This window comes from Magallana gigas, chromosome 3, assembly GCF_963853765.1.
Source record: "Magallana gigas chromosome 3, xbMagGiga1.1, whole genome shotgun sequence".
Classification (NCBI taxonomy): Eukaryota; Metazoa; Mollusca; class Bivalvia; order Ostreida; family Ostreidae; genus Magallana; species Magallana gigas.
In genome coordinates this window covers 5,380,516-5,403,181 of record NC_088855.1, presented here as the reverse complement: position 1 = coordinate 5,403,181, position 22,666 = coordinate 5,380,516, and the positions used below count along the sequence as shown (strand labels likewise).

The 22,666-nt window shown below is 35.2% G+C and overlaps 2 protein-coding genes and 1 long non-coding RNA gene across 4 annotated transcripts; 2 read left to right on the top strand and 1 right to left on the bottom strand.

Annotated features, from left to right (window-relative positions):
• Nucleotides 1-3,041: 3,041 nt before the first annotated feature.
• LOC109617749 (uncharacterized) lies at nt 3,042-7,236 on the bottom strand. The gene is made up of 2 exons (XR_002198782.3): nt 7,107-7,236; nt 3,042-3,575 (listed from the first exon to the last, which is right to left on the bottom strand). It is a non-coding gene; the product is annotated as an uncharacterized lncRNA (long non-coding RNA).
• A 1,593-nt stretch (nt 7,237-8,829) lies between these two features.
• Nucleotides 8,830-22,057, top strand: LOC105321121 (annexin A7). 2 transcript variants are annotated; one of them, XM_011419329.4, is made up of 5 exons: nt 8,830-8,955; nt 10,129-10,176; nt 17,510-17,547; nt 19,796-20,030; nt 20,287-22,057. In XM_011419329.4, exons 4-5 carry the CDS (start codon nt 19,799-19,801, stop codon nt 20,706-20,708), a joined length of 654 nt encoding a protein of 217 aa, XP_011417631.2. In that variant the 5' UTR covers nt 8,830-8,955; nt 10,129-10,176; nt 17,510-17,547; nt 19,796-19,798; the 3' UTR covers nt 20,709-22,057. The 2 variants fall into 2 exon arrangements, with proteins under 2 accessions (XP_011417631.2, XP_011417632.2); XM_011419330.4 differs by lacking the exon at nt 17,510-17,547.
• Nucleotides 14,280-15,365, top strand: LOC105321130 (uncharacterized). Its single transcript, XM_034482896.2, has one exon. The coding sequence runs from the start codon at nt 14,280-14,282 to the stop codon at nt 15,363-15,365; it is 1,086 nt and encodes a 361-aa protein (XP_034338787.2).
• Nucleotides 22,058-22,666: the final 609 nt, after the last annotated feature.

Sequence of the window (22,666 nt, the reverse complement as noted above, 5' to 3'; positions counted from 1 at the left end):
ATTTCTGACTATAATGTCACAAAGAACATTTCTGACTAAAAGTAACAGAGGGAATCACAGACAAGACTGTCACACAGGACGTTTCTTACTAAATGTCAATGACAACATATCTGACTATACTGTCACAGATGACATTTCTGACTAGATGTAACAGAGAGCATTACAATCTAGTCTGTCACAGAGGACATTTCTGACTTAATGTCAATGAGGACATTTCTGACTATACTGTCACGTAGGACAATTCTGACTAAATGTCAATAAGGACATTACAGTCTAGACTGTCGCAGAGAACATTTCTAACTAAATGTAACACAGGACATTACAGACTTGACTGTCACAGAGGACATTTCTAACTAAATGTCAATGAAGACATTTCTGACTATACTGTCACAGAGGACATTTCTGACTAAATGTAACAGAGGACATTACAGACTAGACTGTCACAGAGGACATTTCTGACTAAATGTAACAGAGGACATTACAGTCTAGACTGCCACAGAGGACATTTCTAACTAAATGTAACAGAGGGCATTACAGACTAGACTGTCACAGAGGACATTTCTAACTATATGTAACAAGGGACATTACAGTCTAGACTGCCACAGAGGACATTTCTAATTAAATGTAACAGAGGGCATTACAGACTAGACTGCCACAGAGGACAAATTTTGACTAAATGTAACAGAGGACATTACAGTCTAGACTGCCACAGAGGACATTTCTAACTAAATGTAACAGAGGGCATTACAGTCTAGACTGTCACAGAGGACATTTCTAACTAAATGTAACAGAGGACATTACAGACTAGACTGCCACAGAGGACATTTCTAACTAAATGTCAATGAAGACATTTCTGACTATACTGTCACAGTGTCAGAGGACATTTCTGACTAAATGTAACAGAGGACATTACAGTCTAGACTGCCACAGAGGACATTTCTAACTAAATGTAACAGAGGGCATTACAGACTAGACTGTCACAGAGGACATTTCTAACTAAATGTCAATGAAGACATTTCTGACTATACTGTCACAGTGTCAGAGGACATTTTTGACTAAATGTAACAGAGGACATTACAGTCTAGACTGCCACAGAGGACATTTCTAACTAAATGTAACAGAGGGCATTACAGACTAGACTGTCACAGAGGACATTTCTAACTACATGTCAATGAAGACATTTCTGACTATACTGTCACAGTGTCAGAGGACATTTCTGACTAGATGTAACAGAGGGCATTACAGTCTAGACTGTCACATAGGACATTTCTGACTAAATGCAAAAGAGGGCATTACAGTCTAGTCTGTTCAGGGGATATTTCTGACTAAATATCAATGAGGACATTACAGACTAGACTGTCACAGAGGACATTTCTAACTAAATGTCAATGAAGACATTTCTGACTAAATGTCACAGTGTCAGAGGACATTTCTGACTAGATGTAACAGAGGGCATTACAGTCTAGACTGTCACATAGGACATTTCTGACTAAATGTTACAGAGGGCATTACAGACTAGACTGTCATAGAGGACATTTCTAACTAAATGTCAATGAAGACATTTCTGACTAAATGTAACAGAGGACATTACAGTCTAGACTGCCACAGAGGACATTTCTAACTAAATGTAACAGAGGGCATTACAGACTAGACTGTCATAGAGGACATTTCTAACTAAATGTCAATGAAGACATTTCTGACTATACTGTCACAGTGTCAGATGACATTTCTGACTAGATGTAACAAAGGGCATTACAGTCTAGACTGTCACATAGGACATTTCTGACTAAATGCAAAAGAGGCCATTACAGTCTAGTCTGTTCAGGGGATATTTCTGACTAAATGTAAAAGAAGGCATTACAGTCTAGACTGTTACAGAGGAAATTCCTGACTAAGTGTAACAGATGTCATTTCTGACTAGACTGTCACAGAGGACATTTCTGACTAAATATCAATGAGGACATTACAGTCTAGACTGTCACAGAGGACATTTCTAACTCAATGCAAAAGAGGGCATTACAGTCTAGACTGTTCAGGGGATATTTCTGACTAAATGTAAAAGAAGGCATTACAGTCTAGACTGTTACAGAGGAAATTCCTGACTAAGTGTAACAGATGTCATTTCTGACTAGACTGTCACAGAGGACATTTCTGACTAAATGTAACAGAGGGCATTACAGTCTAGAGTTTAACAGAGGAAATTTCTGACGAAGTGTAACAGAGGTTGTTTCTGACTAGACTGTTACAGAGGCCATTTCTGACTTAATGTAACAGAGGTCATTTCTGACTAAACTGTTACAGAGGATGTTACTGACAAGACTGTCATAGTGGAAAATTGACTAGAATATCATAGCCTTTGGAAGAACTAGATGATGACAAAGAAAGTTCTGCCAACACTATCACAGACACCATTACTGGCTTTCACAAAGGACTTTACAATCAATTTTAAGACTCCCACAGGGGATAAACTGTCAAATCTGCCACACAGGACTTGGCTGACTAGACTGCCACAAATGACATTACTAACTAAAGTTTCACTGATAAAATCATTGTCACTGTTGACTTTATTGACTAGCTGTCCCTAAGGACAATACTTTACATACCTTCACAGTGGACAATTTTGACTAACTGAACAATAAAGTCTAGACTGGCATATTAGACAATAATAACTAACTATAATTGTAACATTACTATCTAAATTTTCACACAGAACATCAGTGACTAGACATTCAAAGAGGACTTGCATGACTAATCTGTCAGTGGTTACTAATTAGACTTAGACTATTATCACAGATAACTTATCTGACTAAACTGTCACAGGAGGCATAATTCAACTGATTTCCAGAAGGAACAAGACTGACTAAACTACCACAGAGGACTTGAATGACTAGATTGTCACAGAACACAATTACACAGTAGACTGTCACAGGGGAATTTTATACCAGAGTACAAGAAATGTGTTGTCTGACCAGGTCGTCATATTGGTTATCAGACTGACTTAAAAATTTGTATGACACTGAATTTGAATAACTCAACAACAATAAATTTTACTTCTTTTATTCTCTGTACAAAGTAAAAAAAAAAACTTTGAAAATGTCTATAAGTCTTTCCCCATTCTATCACCAACAAGATCTGATTTAGTCCACACATTTTCTCCAAATCTATAAAATCTTTTATGTTTATGATCCTTATAAACAAAGGTGTGAAACTTTCCTTCTGTTAAATCATCTTTGAAACGGCGACTTTTCCCAACAATTTGAAATTGTCTATGTCTCTTTTTACTGGTACACTCCACGAATAATTGGCCATGCCTTGTGACAAAATAACAGTGTTTACATCGTAGTTTGGGCACCCCTCTTGGCTGATAAGCTCGGGTTTGCTCGAAGCTGATGGTGGAAGGCATAAGTAGTTTGCGAGTAGGGCTGCAAGGAACAGACAGTGAACTGAGGAAGGATGTTTTCTGGTGAATGGTAGAGAAGCTCCTGGAGTATGTCTGTAGTATTGGAGATACAAAGCCTCTGACTGCTCTCAGCATAGTGGATGAGAAGAAATTCATTGTCTCCAAGCTTCTAAATCTAAAATACATAAATCAATTTCCTATTAATCATGTTTCTTATTTGCATTTCTCAGCATGACATGTTAGAACTATGGTTTGAACAGCTCTTACCGGTATATTGAGATTTTGGTTTATCATAAGCTGTGTAAAAATATTTTACTAAAATTGCCCAAATGAGTATCAATTTAATAACACCTCTACTTTTCTCTATGGTTATTCACTAGTATTATGAGCTGGACATTTTCAGTAGGCTAAGCCAATTCTCAAAATAAAAATAAACAGGTCTGACACAATCTCTAGGTTTAGCCATATGGCTTGAACTTAGGCTATATAGCTTTCTTAAGATAGTCGGAATACATGTACTAGTAGCTTGGTTTAGCTATTTTATCATACTTTTTCTGAGATGTGTGATTTTTTCAGCGGCAATAAAAAGTCAAACATAATTGGTGATAGTTTCAATTTTGAACTGTTGAAATGTATTATAATACATGTACATGTAAATGGAAAAGCCGCTTATAAAAGAGACTTTGCACTTTGCAAGTTTTAAAAATTTTGGGACTATCTAAAGCAATTGAATCATGACCAAAAAGTTACATGCATTCTTGGAAGAAATACAGAAAAGGTCAAATCTGGGAAACAAGATTATTGATTAATACTTATAATAATTCAGCTCAAAGTGAAGTAATCATACCTATTTATGCCTTAATGCAAATAAGGCTGAAGGTAGTGAACATTTACCAAAACAATGGAAACACATTTTGCTTATAAGTGTAGTAGGAAAGGAGGAATGAGTATATAAATACAAGGAAAACATATGGCTGGACCGGGAATCGAACCTGGGACCCCTGCAACTCTAGTCAGGAGCTCTACCACTGAGCTACCCAGGCCGATATCCACGGTCCATATAGCCCCAACTACTACATTAGCACTAAAAAACTGCAATGTTAAAACTTTCTTTGAGCTGCATTGCTTTATTGAAAGCTTATAAAACAAATTTGAGTACATAGTATATTTGGTACAAAGTGAATTTTTTTCTATTTCTCATTAAAACATTTTTGTGGAAGAGTACATAAGATGTAAATAATTTAATTAATAGCTTAGTAAAGCTCTGTCTAATTCAAGCTGTACAGCTAAATCAAAAGATTATGCCAGATCTGTTGTAGTTATTAATTTGTATTGTCATGCTGTCTTATGATGACAAAAAAGATCCCAGTTTGAGATATTGGTAGGACTGGTACTCTGTATTATGATTTGTGAAAATGAGAACTTATGCATCATGTTTGACCAGAGACATCAAGAAAGTGGGCGCTTAAGATGTACATTTGGCAGGAATCTGGGCGCACAAGGAGAGTGAAAATTTCATCAATTAATTTTGAATATTTTTCGAATTATAACCGTTATTTGCTTTCTGTTGGATGTGGAATGAGTGGAAAAATATTTGAAATGCAAAAGGTTTTATCATAACATGGGTCTAAATATAGCAACACAATGCAATTCATGCAAAATCCTACTTATTTACAGCTGTTTTTAAATGATTTTGTTGTCTCTGGGTCTTCTCTCCACAAATTTGAAACGTGTAAAGATAACATATTTCAACATTCAAAATGTCGCTTTTTAAAAAAAGATGGAGAGATGACCCAGAGATGACTAATTATGTACTTTTTCAAATAATTTTTTGAAGGATAAAAAACGAAGTCCATTTATATGACAATGTTGTTTCAAACAGTACTTTATAGAGCATACATTGACATGTCTCGCATGGCTCAGTGGTTTCGTCCTGGATTAGTGAATATAAACATTCAGTGTTTTGGGTTCAAATCCAACTGGTGGTCATTTTTTTTTAATTAAACTTTTTTGTTTTAAATGTTTGTTATTTTACCATGATGTTGAATTATAATATACCGGTATATTTTAATTTGTCGTTATTGGTTTCTAGATCTGCTGTATGAACATTATTTTCTTTTCTTATTACTAGTTTTTTAGGATATACACAATATAACTTCCTTAAAATATGTTTGCATTAACATTTCTAACTAGTTATCGGTGTAACTCTCATTGCCATTTTTTGAAAGCTTGTGAGTTTTTTAATAACCGGAATAGCCATGAACTTCGACTCTCAATTTGATATGTTTTTGTTGAAACCTGTACATAGCCTTTTGAGGTTATAGACATTTAAATCCCAATTGATTCGTGTCGAGGATTCCTGCAAACTTACAATCTTGTGCGCTCACTTTCTTTACTTATATCTCTGGTTTGACAGAGCATATCATGTCTGTATAACTATTACCATATCTATGAAATTAATCCAGACCTGGGACTTGTAGCATACTTGAACATAATGTTACCCCCTATCATCTGATCATACAGGTCAAACTTTATCTTAGTCAGAATATTAGAATAAAAGAAAAAGAGACTCTGAGGCTATCTAAAACTTATCAACCTATTATAGCGAAGCGAGCTCTAAGAACCAGTGTGCGCGGGAAAAAGAACGAGCTAAACCTACAGTTCATCAAACAAAATTTTTTGTCTACGTCCCATAATGCTCTCTAATGTTTTCACCCGTGGTGCTATGCCAAAAATGGCCGACTTTTAACTCGTAATTTACGGTGACTTAAAGTTTGAAGACACGTTTTGAGTGCCGCATATGCTTTGGCGAGACTCAAAAGATTTGTTACATGCTTCCATACCTTCGTAATGAGTCGAGAAACGTAAACAAAGACGAACAAAGTCATGGATGACGTCACAGTGCACTCGTGCTATATTTCCCGCGATAAATTTAGAGGCGGATCAAACATCTGTAATGAGTGTACTAGCTATTTCAGTAAAGACTGCGATACCTGCCTCATTGACATATGATTAATTTTGTTTTTAATTTGTTTTAATATAGAGATTATATAAATATATACTAGCAAGAGCCATACTTTACTGTCATATCGATCCATTTTTAAGCTAATTGTACATGCATGTACAGTAGGCAGGTATATATAAGTATATGAGAAGGGAGGAAATAAACAAAGGGACATTTTGAACTAAATAAAAAGGAATAAAATGAAAAATGAATAAACAGTTCAAAAATTTATGTAGATATTCCATATAGTCAGGCCATTAAATTTAAAAGTGGGAAATTACACACCTACAAACAGGTACCGGACTCTCTCTCTCTCTCTCTCTCTCTCTCTCTCTCTCTCTCTCGGGGTAGGGGGTTGCGCTGTATATGTATCATAACCATTAAAATTAATACCTTAAGCATACCTATCGTAGAGCAATACTCTCTCAAAAATTCTTTAACGTTCGTTGATACCTAAATAACAATAGGTTGACAATGATGCAAGGTATTTGTAATTCTTGCTGCGCTCGCCAGAACGGTAGCACCGTAAACCATATTATTAAATATATTGGTAGTTAAACTGAATTCAACTGATATAGCCTTTTAAAACTTATTAATATTCTTGCTTACTTCGAATTTCCTCTGTTGAAAAAATATTAAAAGAATCGATAAAAAATACCTTTTCTTTCAAAGGTACTAATTGTAACCCATTAAAAAACGTACCTTTACACCATGAAAACTGTCTTTTCTGGAGTATTTGATTAATGTGGCAATCAAAACTTCGACGAACGATTCATGGCATGATACTACCGGGGAAAAGAATCGTCCCGTCTTTCTTCTGATTTTAGATATTTCACGATTTAAACAATTTGTACCGAATCTGATTCGTATATAACTGAATTGTATTAATAAGAACAATGTTGTACAATTAAACTTGTTTAGGCTTATATATTTTATTGGAAAATACGTTATATTTCAAAGATTTTGTCAGATTTTGAAGGTATTTGAATTGATGAATGCAGATTGCATTTGATTTCATTAAAAAAAAATAGTATACCAAACACAACATTGAAATAAAATTTTTGCGCTGCAATACTATATAACTGTATCCTTTGCAGTTTGCAAGGCGAAAATTCTTACTTTGGATTGTGAACACATAATATCACAAAAATGGAGGGTTGGTGTATGCTGAAGAAGCATAGGAAATTCCGTGTTGATCAATTAAGATTGTTAAAAATCGGTCTAGACTAATGTGATGCTGTTTATTTTAACATTTGATTTTCAGTGAAATACATTTATATATGTACATGTAGGGAAAAGAAAAGATGGCTTACTTTGGCACCTCAATAGCGTCAGAAGCAAATTGAAATTGGGGGTTGGGTGAGACTTTTATATAAAAAATCTTGACAAACAATAAAAAAGGTCTTTGCATGGTTATGGTTATGTATAAAGTTAACTTTGTGCCAAAAATGAAGCGGGGGGGGGGGGGGGGGGGAGGGGGAGAGAGGGGGCTAGCTAGACACCCCCCCCCCCCCGGGTTCACCCCTTTGCACCTGGTTGTACGTATACGTATTTTGCCCTTGGTTTTGGACTTAATGAATATCTACCTTTTAAATAATTCTGATCAGAGTAGATGTACGTTTTATTTTAAAGGAGACAAACCAAGCAAGACACCAACATTTCTCTTTTCATCAGTTTTCAATCGAGGCATCCAAAGAAACTGGAATTTAACGGCATAACAAGTTGTACACGTTTGATCTCTATACAACATGATCTTAATTGAGGCCTGAGGTCCAAGGCTTAATTATCAATAATATAATAATTGTAAATCAGTCATTGTCTGATGCCGCAGTTTACTTTTCTAGTAAAATTAGAAAATTTCAAGTTACAATTTCTTAAAAGCACATGGCGTTATATGCAATTCTGAAAGCTATATACATACTAAGTAATGCAAAAAGTATTCGTCGAAATGGCTACATTAAAAACAATGTAAAAGTAAAACTTTCGGAAGATATTTTTCATGATATATACAAAGATAGATTGTTTAATAGAACAAAATATTCTTAAAAAATAAAAAAAATAAAATGATTTTAGGAGAAAAAGTAGTTTCGAACTATTGTGTTAATTGCAAATGGCCGAGAAATTTTACATTAAATATGTACATATGTAAACTCCCTGATTAACAGTAGCTAGTACGACCATTTTAAGGTACAAAATACGCAATTTATATGAAATGTAATATTCATGCAATCTCGTTTGAGAGGAAATAAAGATTTAATTTATGTAGGTTAATAAATGATTTGAATTAATGTAAATCATTCAATCGTTAATTTACAATAGAAAATGAACTAATAAAAGTATTAAAAGTGACGAAAGCATTAATAATATACAGTGCTAAAAGTAATATAATTATGATGTGCTCTCTCTCTCTCTCTCTCTCTCTCTGCGCGCGGCGAGATAGTTATCTTTTTAACCAATCAAAATCCTTGAATCCTTCCGTGTGGAACTGTTGGAGAAAGTGTCGTCTTTGTTTTTGAGGCAGAACGCGACAGTGAAAACATAGATCATATAGGTGTGTATTGTTTTCTAGGGTTTTCCGAAGTGAAATCACTTTTTTGGTGCAAAGACTCGTTATACTAACGATCCGAAACCGACGATCACGGCGATCCAAAGTAATCAGAGTGAAGCCGATTTAGTGCACCAAATCTGGCGGCCGTTTTCTTTCTTCCAAATAGAAACAGCAAACGGCCAAAGCACTCTAATTGGTTAAGCTATTTCTATTAAGTGATATATTTAGACACAGTGATTAAGATTACTTAAAGTTTCAAACCCACCTAAGAGTATTGTAGCGGTCATTTTTGGATTTTCGCACAACCATTTACATTTGTAAATACGCAGTAAAAAAATTAATGGCAGTGAAAAGATCTAAACTATACATAGATTTATGGGGCAGAGTGCAACTTTTGTAGATTCCACGATGAATGCCGTAGTTTGAAGAAAAAAAACCCCAATATATATAAGTAATGAAATATAATAGAGCTCTTGTCCAATTTAAACGAAAACAGTTTCTTTCCTATTGTTGATTTTCTAAAAAAGGCCTAATTTACATCTCTACTACTCTTATCAGTCACTGAAGAAAGATGAAATGGATATAGGGAAAAATCCAAGATAATTTGATTGCATTGATATGTTACCTCTCATTACTCAGAAGTGGAAATATTAATATATATTTTTATATAGTGTGGAAATCTAAAAAATAAAAAATAAAATCATATATCCATTTAGAAGTTCCACGAACATCTCATATGTGTTTAGAGTACCTTTATTTGCAATGCAGACTCCTTTTACACATGTTTTTTTAAGCAGTGTCTTAAAACTTAATGAGATAGAGATGCGTTTCCTGAGGAAATATTTCATTTTACATGTAGGTAACGAATATAGTTTAGTCCCTGAGGTATATGCTGTATTATGAATATTGGTTGATTCTGCAAAATGTGATGCAAGAACATCGAGACAGAGTATAGGTCTTTTTGTAGTGATAAAACAAATACCATTAATCAATATTCAAATATTTGTGAGTGCTATTTGATTCATGTGCAAATATTTGTTGACGTCATCCACAAAATATTAAGCCTGTTTGATACTTTATATTACTATGTTATTGTATGTGTATTAGGGTATTTCTTGTAATTTGTACTTAATATTTTTTAGTTTTATATGATAAATTTTCTTTTTAAAATTTCAGCTTTTCCTATTGGTAATGTAACAGACAACAACAGTTTGTAATATACATGTAAGTAAATTTCATGTAATATACATGTATGTTAATTTCATGTAGACATCTGACAGTGTCAATATGGTAGCTGTCTCATTTAATTGTATGTATCATAAGATTTAACTGGCTGTAGTATACCAGTGTCTTTTTTTTTATTATAATTAAATATTGAGGGATATTGATAGTATAGATACTCATGCAAGTATAACAATGCTGAGTACAATTAAATACTAAAGGTTGTCACAAGCAATAACAGATATTTAGGTTATCAAGCGTCTTGCATTTTGATAATTTAAAGGATTCATATAAGGAAATATTTTATAATGGTTATTTTACAGAATATTCCATATGTAAAAATAACCCTGCTGTATATTGTATACGAATACTCTAACATATATACAGAATCATTGACATCTGGTCGAAGGATAACCTTTGCTAAAGTTGAAGGAGCCAAACAAAAACCAGTACAGACCTATAGATAATTTTTCTTTGGGATTAATAATAATTTATCTGTGTATCAACCCATGAGAGCTATAACACTAAAGAAATTTTGAGATGTCACCAGAGCTGGCTGTTCCTGGAAGGTCTTTAAACCAGAATCAACTTTCACTTTCAGACATTTCGACGGAACAGTTGGTATTTATTCTGTGTTAAGAATGCAGGGCGGTTAGTTGATGGTCCATATATTCATCTTGATGGTCCATATATTCATCTTCAAACTTAATGAATGATGAAACTAATTACAACTTGTCCGAGTAAAAATCCCTTTTGTAATATCTATCAATTTGCGACTTATTTCATACCGTTTAATTAAAATTCATTGAAATACGGCCAAACGCAGAAAAATATTAAAAGGTGGGCATGACCATCTTCAATGAGAAGATGTTAGTTACTTAGATCTATCTTTGAATTTGTGTAGTTTTTGTTGATTTGAATGATATTAATTAATATATCATTATTGAATTGAATTTACAGATTGAATTTACTGTGGCATCATTAGAACTCTGAGTGGCTCAATTTTTTTGATTCCCACTCCTCAAAAATCTTGCATCTACAACAATCATCAAATTAAATGCAAAATCAGTTCATTAATCATAAAAATAAATCCACGAAATTCTGTAAAAAAGCATCTATCCACAAAAATTAGCCCCCAAAATTGGTAATGATTCCACAGTAAGCGTTAAGTTGTTATGACTTTGATTCTATGAAAGATGTGAGAATATGGTGATATGAATAGGTTAATTAAAAGAGGATTGCAAATAAGATATTAGGCACCATTTATAGAGAAAAGAAGACATTATGGCATAGTTATTTTATGGACATTGGATATTTTAAATGAGTCTGCTTTTAAATTGATATGGCTATGTAGTACGTATAATAGTGTCCCGTAAGTATATCAGTTAGCCATTAGATCTACAGAAAAACAAGATTATAGCGAACACTCCTATAATGAGTTAATGGTTACTGCAATGTCAGTTCAATGCTGTAATCTCAATATACATGTACCATCAATTAAATGTAATTGATAAGTGATTACTATGATAATATGTACTGTTGCTTTGCTATAATTCTGTTTTTCTTTACATAGATATGTTTATTATTAAGTTTGCTACTAGGTTGAAATAACTTGTTACATTATAAAGGTGGAGTTATATATAGAGTAAATTAAACCAGAAATGTTTTCAGAGGAAGCCTTAAATGAAATCCAGTTGTGGTTATCAACAGTTTGTTAAACTGTTCATTGAACTTTTTAAAAATAAGTTATTAAACTAATATGGCTTTGTAAGACATTAAATTGCTTTTGATATGTTGGACATTAAATCGACAGAAATAAAAACATAAGGTTAATACATGTAATGCTGTGTTGGAAATAAGATTGATTTTGAATAACTTTATCATTTGCAAGAACTTCATTTCTCCAGAGTTTGATTCTATGTTTAACTGTTAGACATATTTTTGCAAATCTCAAACATTTTTCCACCACTGATGAAAGCTATTTGATTTCCAGTATAAGAAATTTATTTTGGTGATTTGTGAGTCTCGATCACTGAAATAGGTTTAGTACGGTAAATGGTTTTCTTGCAAAAAGTATGAATATGGTGTTTAATAATACATAGATATGACTAAGAGATGTTATCTTAGAATTAAAACTTGCACCTGCAGAATGAAAAAATGGTTAAAATGTGTATACAGTACTACATGTACCGGTACTGTCTAAAGAAGCCATGCAGTGACAGCTTTAGGTATTTCATCTTGCTCTGAAGATAAATATTTTAGTGTTGAAGACTATGTTTTATATACAAATATATTTAAATACAAAAAAATATCGTGATAATTAGTTTTCTTTGCCACAATATGTACCTAACATGCCAGACACAGGGGCCAAGCCGTTTTAACATTAATTTCAATGTAACCATAAAACTGGGCTTGGCCCCTGTGATGCCAATTATTCATTCATGAGATTTCAGTAAGAGTTATCTTTCTTTTGTTGTGAGTCTGGGCTCTTGTAAGGACTACTGTCTTGTGGTTTTCTTTGTCGCTACTGATATGTAACTGTAGGTAAAGTTTGGGTCAACATGCCCTAGAGCTACAGTTCCTCTCATTCATAAAATTTGTAATTTACAGCGCACAAAAATTGTGCTAGCCAGTGATTGGGAAGGACCTGCGCCACGCGCCATAGTCGCATTTAAGAGAAAAATGGCGCAATAAATCAATTACTCTAAGCGCCGAAGTGCGCATTCAAATTTCTCATTGGTTATAAAAGTTTTAGCGATGTCCGCTGGAAATTTACTCTGTAAGACAAACCTAATCGTCTTTTAATACATTCGTTTTAAAACATCAAATTTCATTGGTCGTGTTTGGTAAAACAGAAATAAACAACCAATAAAAACGACAGTGGTAGTTCATTCCAGAATTTCCTCCGAAAGAGAAGTTGAAGTCGCCCAGTATCCTGAGTTCTCAATTATGTAAACTAACCCCAAATGCAGTAAAATGATGATTATCTAATTGAAAAGACGTTTTCACAGCCTCAATTAATCCCTGTTGTGATTATTAAAACTCACGACTGCCTTACCATGCTTATTGTTACTGTAGGGGTTATAAATGCGGATGATGCAACAACACTGTGCTTTGAAAATTACAACCGATGTTTATTTATTTAAGTGTCGATACTACAATTAGTTGTAACTTGTAATCAGTTAATAACTCGCAAAATTAATGTTTAAATAATAAGAAAAACTGTTTCCCTACAGTCATCTTCAAAGTTTGAAAGATTCTCTACCTAACCGAGGCTAACGGTAACCTCCAAAAAACACAGAAGTACAGAGACCAATCTAATTAAAATTAGATGTTTGATCCGCTCGCTTACTCGCTACAAAGTAGCGAGTAAGCGAGCGGATCAAACATCTAATTTTAATTAGATTGTACAGAGACTGATTTTATTTATCATTAAGCAAACACCATTACAAAAATTGCATCAGTGAAATGTATAAACACATCAAATAAATGAAATTTAACCAATTGGTTAAGTTTTTAAATTTTATAGAAGTTGTTTTGCTCTAGGTTGGTCCTTGATAATTTCAATTTTACAAAATGGCCCCAATGAATAAATAGATGGCCCTTTCATTATGAAAATGGCCCATTAAAATTAATAACTGTGGGGCCATAGTCCCATTGACATTTTTGGCCTTCCCAATCACTGGCTAGCTTTTGATATAGAAAATAAGATACCGGTAATTCTTACAGTATAAACAATTTGTATGAATTTTATTAAAAAATCATCAGCTATGTGCCTATTATCATTAAACATATAGTAAGTATGGGCAATGTACAGTAATGAGAAAGAATTTAAAGTGAATAATGCCTAAATTGTCTTTTGATTTGAAACACTCACAAATATAATTCTGAAGTTTTGAGCTCTTAATTGTTTTTTAATTCTAAGATAATGTTACTTTCAGAAATATTTATCACTGGATAAAAGCTCAAATAAAATATATATGTTTGCTAAGTTATTCCTTTTCTGGTTTACATACACCAAGGTGAATTTGTCATAAAAACTGCAAATTTTTATCCTTGGGTTAGAATATTGTCATTTTTAGGAGAAATATTGCATATTCATGTACATGAAAGTGGTGGTGACCCTCAGGTTACCTGGCCCCACCCTAACTCCAATCATACCTGGCCCCACCCTTACTCCAATCACACCTGGTCCCACCCTTACTCCAATCACACCTGGCCCCACCCTTACTCCAATCACACCTGGCCCCACCCTTACTTCAATCACACCTGGCCCCACCCTTACTTCAATCACACCTGGCCCAACCCTTACTCCAATCACACCTGGCCCCACCCTTACTCCAATCACACCTGGCCCCAACCTCACTCCAATCTCACCTGGTCCCACCCTTACTCCAATCGCACCTGGCCCCACCCTTACTCCAATCACACCTGGCCCCAACCTCACTCCAATCTCACCTGGTCCCACCCTTACTCCAATCGCACCTGGCCCAACCCTTACTCCAATCACACCTGGCCCCACCCTTACTCCAATCACACCTGGTCCAACCCTTACTCCAATCACACCTGGCCCCACCCTTACTCCAATCGCACCTGGCCCAACCCTTACTCCAATCACACCTGGTCCCACCCTTACTCTAATCGCACCTGGCCCCACCCTTACTCCAATCGCACCTGGCCCAACCCTTACTCCAATCACACCTGGCCCAACCCTTACTCCAATCACACCAGGTCCAACCCTTACTCCAATCACACCTGGCCCCCACCCTTACTCCAATCACACTTGGTTCCACCCTTACTCCAATCACACCTGGCCCAACCCTTACTCTAATCACACCTGGTCCTTCCCTAACTCAAATATCACCTGGCCCCACCCATACTCCAATAGCACCTGGCCCAACCCATACTCCAATCACACCTGGCCCAACCCTTACTCCAATCACACCTGGCCCAACCCTTACTCCAATCACACTTGGTCCAACCCTTACTCCGATCACACCTGGTCCCACCCTTACTCCAATCACTCCTGGCCCAACCCATACTCTAATCACACGTGGTCCAACCCTAACCCCAACCACACCTGGTCCAATTCTAACTCCAATCTCGTCTTGCCCGACCCTACTACAATCACAATCACACCTGGCCCGCCCCCCCCCCCCCCCTTACTCAAATCAAACCTGGCCCAACCCTAACTCCAATCATACCTGACCCCTCTAATCCCATCCCTCCCTATTTATTGCATCTAAGCAAGTGTAAGTAGCCCTCAGTATGCTTGACCATTCCATAACAACACCCCCCCCCCCCTCTCCCCCCCCCCCCCCCCCCCCCCCCCGGCCCCCATCCCTCTTTATATACCATCCTTCTTAACTGCGAACCCTTTGGTTGTGGATTTGCATCAGCACAAGTAATTCCTTAGTTATCTTTGATGGATGTAAATCAACTACTAGTAATGGGCAAAGCCAGGTTTTTTTAATCAGCATAGTAATACTTGAGAACTGCAGCTTAGATTTCTTACAGCATAGATGGTTTGCTCATATTATGAAATAAGTGGACTATATATACAATTACTGTACATAAATCTAAAACACACAGATTCAATCGATTTACTGGTCCAGTCAAGAAGTCAATATATAAACTTCATTTCTGTTAACAACTTTCTATGCTTAAATTATGCTGGAAGCAAATAGAGGAAGAATGAGGAAGGGGAATAATATTGTCAAATAACCCATTGTTACAAATTACACAGAAGCAGGCAACAAATGCATAGATAATTAATTGCAGATTAAGATCAATAGAGCTTTTACTGTAACTTCTCTTTCAACATAACAGTCTGGTTTCATGCTTTTTATCTATTAATCAATAACAACTGTGTAATCTAGTCTGTATATAATTACACAGAGTTTATCTTCTGGTGCAAAACTTTCTCATAATCTAGGTCAACTAGATATTTCTTGGTGCACTCAAGTCAGACTTAGTACATCTAGGGGCAGATAGAGTACTCAGAGTTGAAAATGTAGACCAGGGGAGTGCAGCTCAGTGGTGAGTGCAGGAGGACTCTGTCTGATAGATACAGTAGGGGGAGGGGGGGTGTCTGGAGACCAGTCAGAGCTTGCTGTCGTCTAGTCAGTGGCTGCAACTCCTAAAATCAATGCATGAACTCCTGATTAATTATGCCTGTAGCTGAATGAGTATTGATCCCGGGCCTGTGCTGTATGGGGAGTCATATAACCATACTGCTGAGTGGGAAAACACCCATATGTCAGAAGATGTCAATTTGTTCATTTATAGTCATAAAGTTAAAAAAAATATATATTGTAGGGATGGCAACTCTGCATTTCTACAAATTCACAGCCGAGACTGCTTATTGCTATTTATTGCTGTTTTGTCCAAAAGTTTAGGAGGTTTTTTCTTCAATATTGCTAATTATTGCTATGTTTGTTCTAAAGTTGGGTAAAAAGGAGTTTTTAAATTATACCTACAATTAATACTTTCTTTTTGATTGGGTTTGGGGGTTTCAACAACATGAATTAAATTATTATGAGTTATGACACATGCATTATGAATTAAGCTTTCTAAGTTTATAGTATAATTCTAATTTTTTTGGTAACAGGTATTTCATTAGTACATATATTACATGTAAATGTTGTAGTCTGTGTGTTAGTTAGTCCATAAGGCATGCATGTAATACATTTATATTTGTTTAAATACTGGAAAGTGAAGATTGAATCAAAATAACATAAATTAAGGTCAAAAGTAATTAGGTTCATATTAGTTTGGATAAGTCACTTATATCATCCTTTGGATACCATGGCAGCACAAACATTTTTGTACTGCCATCAGTAGTATGGTAGTACAGCACATATTAAGGTACATTACATTGTCTATGTTGCTGTCTTTGAATTTACAGCAGCATAGATAAGCACATTGTAATTATAACATGTATTAAGGTAACACAAAAAATGTTACATCCTGATGACTCTGGAATCATTAGATTTTGTGGTGGCTCAGTTTTCGTGAAATTTGTGGGTACCTCTCGTCTACAAATTAACATCCTCCACCAATTAATAAATTAGGGTTATAAAGTCATATTTCTTTTTGTAGGTGTAAGAGAATACCCAAACTTACTTCCCCATGAACTTGTAAAATTAAAACAATCCACGAAAATTGGCTCCCAGGAAATTTAATGATTCCACTGTACTCTGCAATAATGAATTTGACAGTAACAGCACAATAATATTCATTGTGTGAGTGACTGGAAATTAAAGTAGCACAAAGCACACTAAGCTGCATTGTGTGCTGTGTTATAACTTATGCACTATGTACTCTGTCTTTGTAGTTCAATAGATTTAAAGAGGAACAGAATTTTGCATTTTGGTAGGTATTTAACATAGCTCCTCCTATCTGGGAACAAGCGCAGTTACTCTGAACGGCAGACCAATCGATTCTGTTCTCTGATTAATGCAGAGACACACAATTGATAATATGTATAAGGATGTACTATGTTGTTTTAAACAAAATGAAGAGATCCTGGAACTTCATTGTAGCTGTGCTTTATTAGTGAAATATTTACTCTTATTTAATTAAGTCTGCTTCAAAATTTTCAATAACCATGTAGTACAATTAAGAAAAATAATTGTGTACTTTAAAAAGTACAGAACTATTTTATAAATATGTGTATTATGTATTGTGGAATCAGAAAGTTACTGGTGGACCAATTTCTATGGGTGTTTCTTATCAAGGAATGACACATCCTCAAATAAAACCACAATCAATTACAATATGACCACCATTAATTCCTATGATTTCACAGTGACTATATGTGCAATATGTCTAGTTCCTAAGAAGAATTATGTAACATAATAACAGATATTTTCAATGTTGTGTTGTGCATGATATGTGTAATTAATAGACCTAGCTTCGATGCCATAATACTGACATGAGCTCACTTTTGATCTGGGTCTCACTTTTACCAAAGGACTATTGGAAAAGTAAAACTTAAGGCAAGAGTGAGTACATGCAAGATGTATGGCACCGAAGTCGAAGGTTATAAAAGATGCAAAGTAATGCAGTACATTACAAAAAATACAAGAAACTCATTCATATTTATCAATGAGAAAAGCCTTCATCTTCATTACTTGTAATATAAACATATCTCAACAGTTATGCATTCAGTAACATTCATTTTGTAATGCAGTGCATTACATATGGCATTACTTAAAGCTTCTAGTGTGTCCCAGATTTCTAAGTTCTCAGAGCATCCATTATTACTCCTTTGAAACTGTTCCCTAACTTCGCCATGATAGATGACGAATGAAACTCTCACTTTTGTAGATCAATATTCACAAAATTGGATTATGTTGATTGCTATCATAAGTCAAGCATTACGTGAATGAACAAAATCAATATCTGGAGAAGTTTCAAAGGGATGAATTTTTGAATTATTTTTCAATTCATTCACAATTTAAGATATAATTATATAGTAAAATATCAGCAAAAAACAATGTCCATATTTGTATTTGGGACAGACTGTACTAGATATTTGGCTCAAGTTTTTCAATGATTGTAATAATATATATGCTTACATGAAAAGTTACTCATAAGTATTGAACAAGTTAAAGATTGTCCAACCTTCAGGCATCAATGTGAATTAATTGCGAACATTAAAATCAGATTCTTTGACAATGTATTTATAAAACTGGCAGGTGAATCTAACCTGTGACACTTGTATCTCCAAGGCTCACCGCTGCACCACTAGACCAGTAAATATTGGGGTTACTTGATGTTGCTGAAGGAAGGACAATTCTTAAACAATGTTGACAGCCTCTCTGCTATAAAGCTTGCATTAAATGTTGCTACAATGTATGATTTAATTTTGATGAAAAGGAATAGTTGTCATTCTTTGGATGTTTTATTAAAACGATATGTCTGTCTAATTAATTGCTCAGTTGTTTCTGGAAAATGGAAATCATCATTTTAATCACTTGATACTCATGATTAATTGGAAATGACAACCATTCCTTGCTGATAAAGAAAAGACTGAATCTGGGACATATTTCATGGATTTTGTGGATACTCATTGCCTTTTGAATTAATTTTCCCCACAAATAATGAATATTATCATGCTTGAAAAACTCTTTATGAAAGTAAATTAATTTTGAAATTTCATCCCAGTAACATCAAGTTACCAGTACATAGTGACAATGAATTCATGAAAAATCCATGAATATCAGGATACCAATGTGAAAGTATATGTATATATTAGAAAATATGAAAAAGACTGAGGAACAATTTATGCTATGCTTGATTCTAGTTCCCTGGACATGAACCCATCTAACCTAATGTGGTCTTCAAGACTATGGTAGAAATAGATGTTCATATTTCAACAAGAATAATAATGTTGAAAAATGAGACCTGAAGGAGAAATTATTTCCCTCACACTATACAGGGTTAACATCATATGATAGGGAGAAAATTTCACCTCTTATAGTTCATAATTTAACACCTTACATAAAAACAATATTTAGTTTTGAGATTTTAAGATATTGAGAATAGGTATGAAGATATGATTTATGAATGCTATGTTCTAAAGAGAAGCTTTTCAAATTACATTCAATGATTTCAGAGAATGAACTTTTATGGAGCTCCCACAGTAGACAAAGGTAGTCTTCAGGGACAGCCAGGGTACCCGTCCTCTGGCTACCCCCCTTCTCAGCCTGGCCTGGTACAGGGGTCGTCCCTGACCCAGCCCCGCTATCCTGGTCCAGCTGGAGCAATGGGTCAGCAGTACGCAGGGGCTCCCATGGGTACTACAGCCCAGGCCATGCAGGGATACAGCTCCATTTCTGGCTACCCATCAGGTTAGTTACTATTTTAAATCATAAGCTTCTTCATCTAAACAGAAAATGAGAATGAAGTTTAAAACTTCATAAGCTGTGTAATCTGTGTTAGTAAAGAATGCTTGTCCTGGCTATATGCAATGTGATATTGGCTTACTTATCCTCTTTGATATTTCATTGTCTCTATATTGTTCAGTGCATCATGAGAATAAATAAATTGTCTGATGGACTCAATTGTTACTCTGTAAATTGTAATGTACTGTTTGACTTGTTCCAGGAATGGCTTATCCCAGTAGTATGGCTGGCGCTGGGGTACAGTTTCGGTCGGCCCAGCCTGTACATCACCCCTCCCTCCAGACCCTGCCCTCCACAACACTGGCCTACGCCTCGCAGTATCCCTCCATGACCCCCTCATACCTCAGCTCCCATCAGTTACATCAGGGTACCAGCTACCCCCCAGGAAACCCTGTGATGACCATGCCAGGGGCTCTGGCACATCAAGGGGGCTTTCCGGGTGTAACTGTGACCAGTGTCCCACGAGGATTCCCTGTTGGGGCTCACAGTACCATTCCAGCTGGACATCCAAGCTCTCTGCCAGCTGGAATGTCCCCCCTGGGGTACCCCAGTGGATACCCTGGGCAGGGCCCCGCCTATCCGTCGTCTAATGCTTACGGTGGAGGACAGTACCCGGGGATTTAATCCGCCTATACACAGACCACAGGCCAGGGACAGATCTGATGAACTACTACGTACAGGGGCTATAGGAATGAAGCGTTCAGTAGAATGGGATGTAGACATCCGTTCAATGCTTTAATTTTGCTGCAAATTATTTATTTCAATTGTAACTTGAATAACATTGTATACATGTACTTGGAAAACAGAAGTGCATAACTAGAGAAAGCACAGACAAACACATAATGACCTCCTCTTTCTATGATTTATTGTATAATTTTAACAACTCGCCAACCAAGTATCAACTTCTGGCGGTGAGTGGAATACCAGGGTACTGGCCGATGTTTGCTAAGGACTATTTAGAATACATTGGTTTGCATATCAGTTTCTTAGTTCAAGGTTATAAACAAGATCCTGCGTGTGGCATTAATGGTGAATTCTTGAATTGGGTAGAACTATTATCTTTAGAACATGTTTTATGAGTGGTTTGAGTATAAGTGCAGTTTAGAACTGTCAAGAGCTAAATCTGATTGGTCTCAAGTGTAAACAAAACCTTGAAGCACTTTCTGCTTGTGATTGATCATGAAACTCAATATTTATTGTTATACAATATTGAATGTTCTGTGATTCTGGGAGCCTAGCTCTTTTGTCCACAACATTTATGCATGCAGAGTAGTTATATAGTTAAACATGCCATCTGTCTGTGCAAGAGAAATAAGTAGGAAAGATCTTCATATGTTACAATGGTTTAGAATTCAGATTGAAAAGTATTAGTGAAATGTGTAGGTTTTTTTTATCCTTTTTGATGCAATCCATGATTGAGAGCTTTGATTGTAAGAGTATTGAAACTTGTGAATTTTTTTCCTGTTACAGGATGCAAACATATTTTTCTTAAGAACACTTGCTACAAAGTTCATTTTAATATGCCGACAAGATCAGCCCATGTGTGTACATATGTAAGAGACAAGATCAATAAAAATAATTATTATTGATAAAAGAGGAATATTAATTTGCAAAAACTGTAGTGTGTCATTTTAATGAAATCAGAAAATTAAAGTCTAATTTGTTTTTGACTTGTAGCAGGTGCTCTTCCCTCACACTATATTTTGTGCCAACAATATGTTGAATATCTCTGCAAGATATACCATGTATGTCTAATAAAAAAAATATTGGATGCAAAATCTGTAGCTTTTTTTCTTACTTTCTTTTTATTAATTTTGTATAATTCCCTATTTCTTTTTTTGTTTACATAAAGTTTTGACATAATTTTTTGGAGCTTTTTTTTAGAACTGAGGCCATTTTATACAATAAGTTTTACTTGAACCTGGTTGTTAATGTTATTACTATGTTGTATCATTAAAGTTATCTCAGATTCACCGATTCTTTAGTTATGCATGTATAACATGTAGCTCAGTGACCCTCACTACTGATGAGATTGCTCCCAGAGGTTGAAAGTAATTTTAGTACCGGTAGCATTTATCAGTAACAACCTGTATGTTGTACCCAGTATATGACTGCCCTCCGGCCGTCAACATCCCATCTTTATTACCATACATGTTTTAGTAAACTTTTTTAAAATCCAAACAATGCACACAAGATTTTTAAAATTCACAAGAAATATCTGTCACTGAGTCTCAGCCTTGCAAATGCATTAAGATTTCATTGAAGAAATGCCTGTACAATTGTTGAGGTAAATCCAAAAATTATGATCATGAATCTCCTTTCCTACTAAAATGTATCCTTTTTAACAAGGTTTTCCAACGGAAAAATCCGGTTATTAAAATGGTGAAAATGGCGGGCGGGTGGCTGCCAAAAGGGTACCCTCATTGTACGGATAACTCCTCCTACAGTTTTCAAGATAAGTTGTTCTTTTGCAGGTCAATTGTACTTATATTAGAGGTGTGCATATTGCTAGGATTTTGATTTCTGATAATTTATGAAAAAAATACCAGCTTTTGAACTTAATCATTTTTTGGCAAAATATT

Excerpts from the sequence above, each read along its gene's own strand:
- LOC105321121 (XM_011419330.4), top strand. The coding sequence starts at position 19,799 with ATGAACTTTTATGGAGCTCCCACAGTAGACAAAGGTAGTCTTCAGGGA. Across the intron at positions 20,031-20,286 it reads CATTTCTGGCTACCCATCAG|GAATGGCTTATCCCAGTAGT; the intron begins GTTAGTTACTAT and ends GACTTGTTCCAG.
- LOC105321130 (XM_034482896.2), top strand. The coding sequence starts at position 14,280 with ATGAAAGTGGTGGTGACCCTCAGGTTACCTGGCCCCACCCTAACTCCA.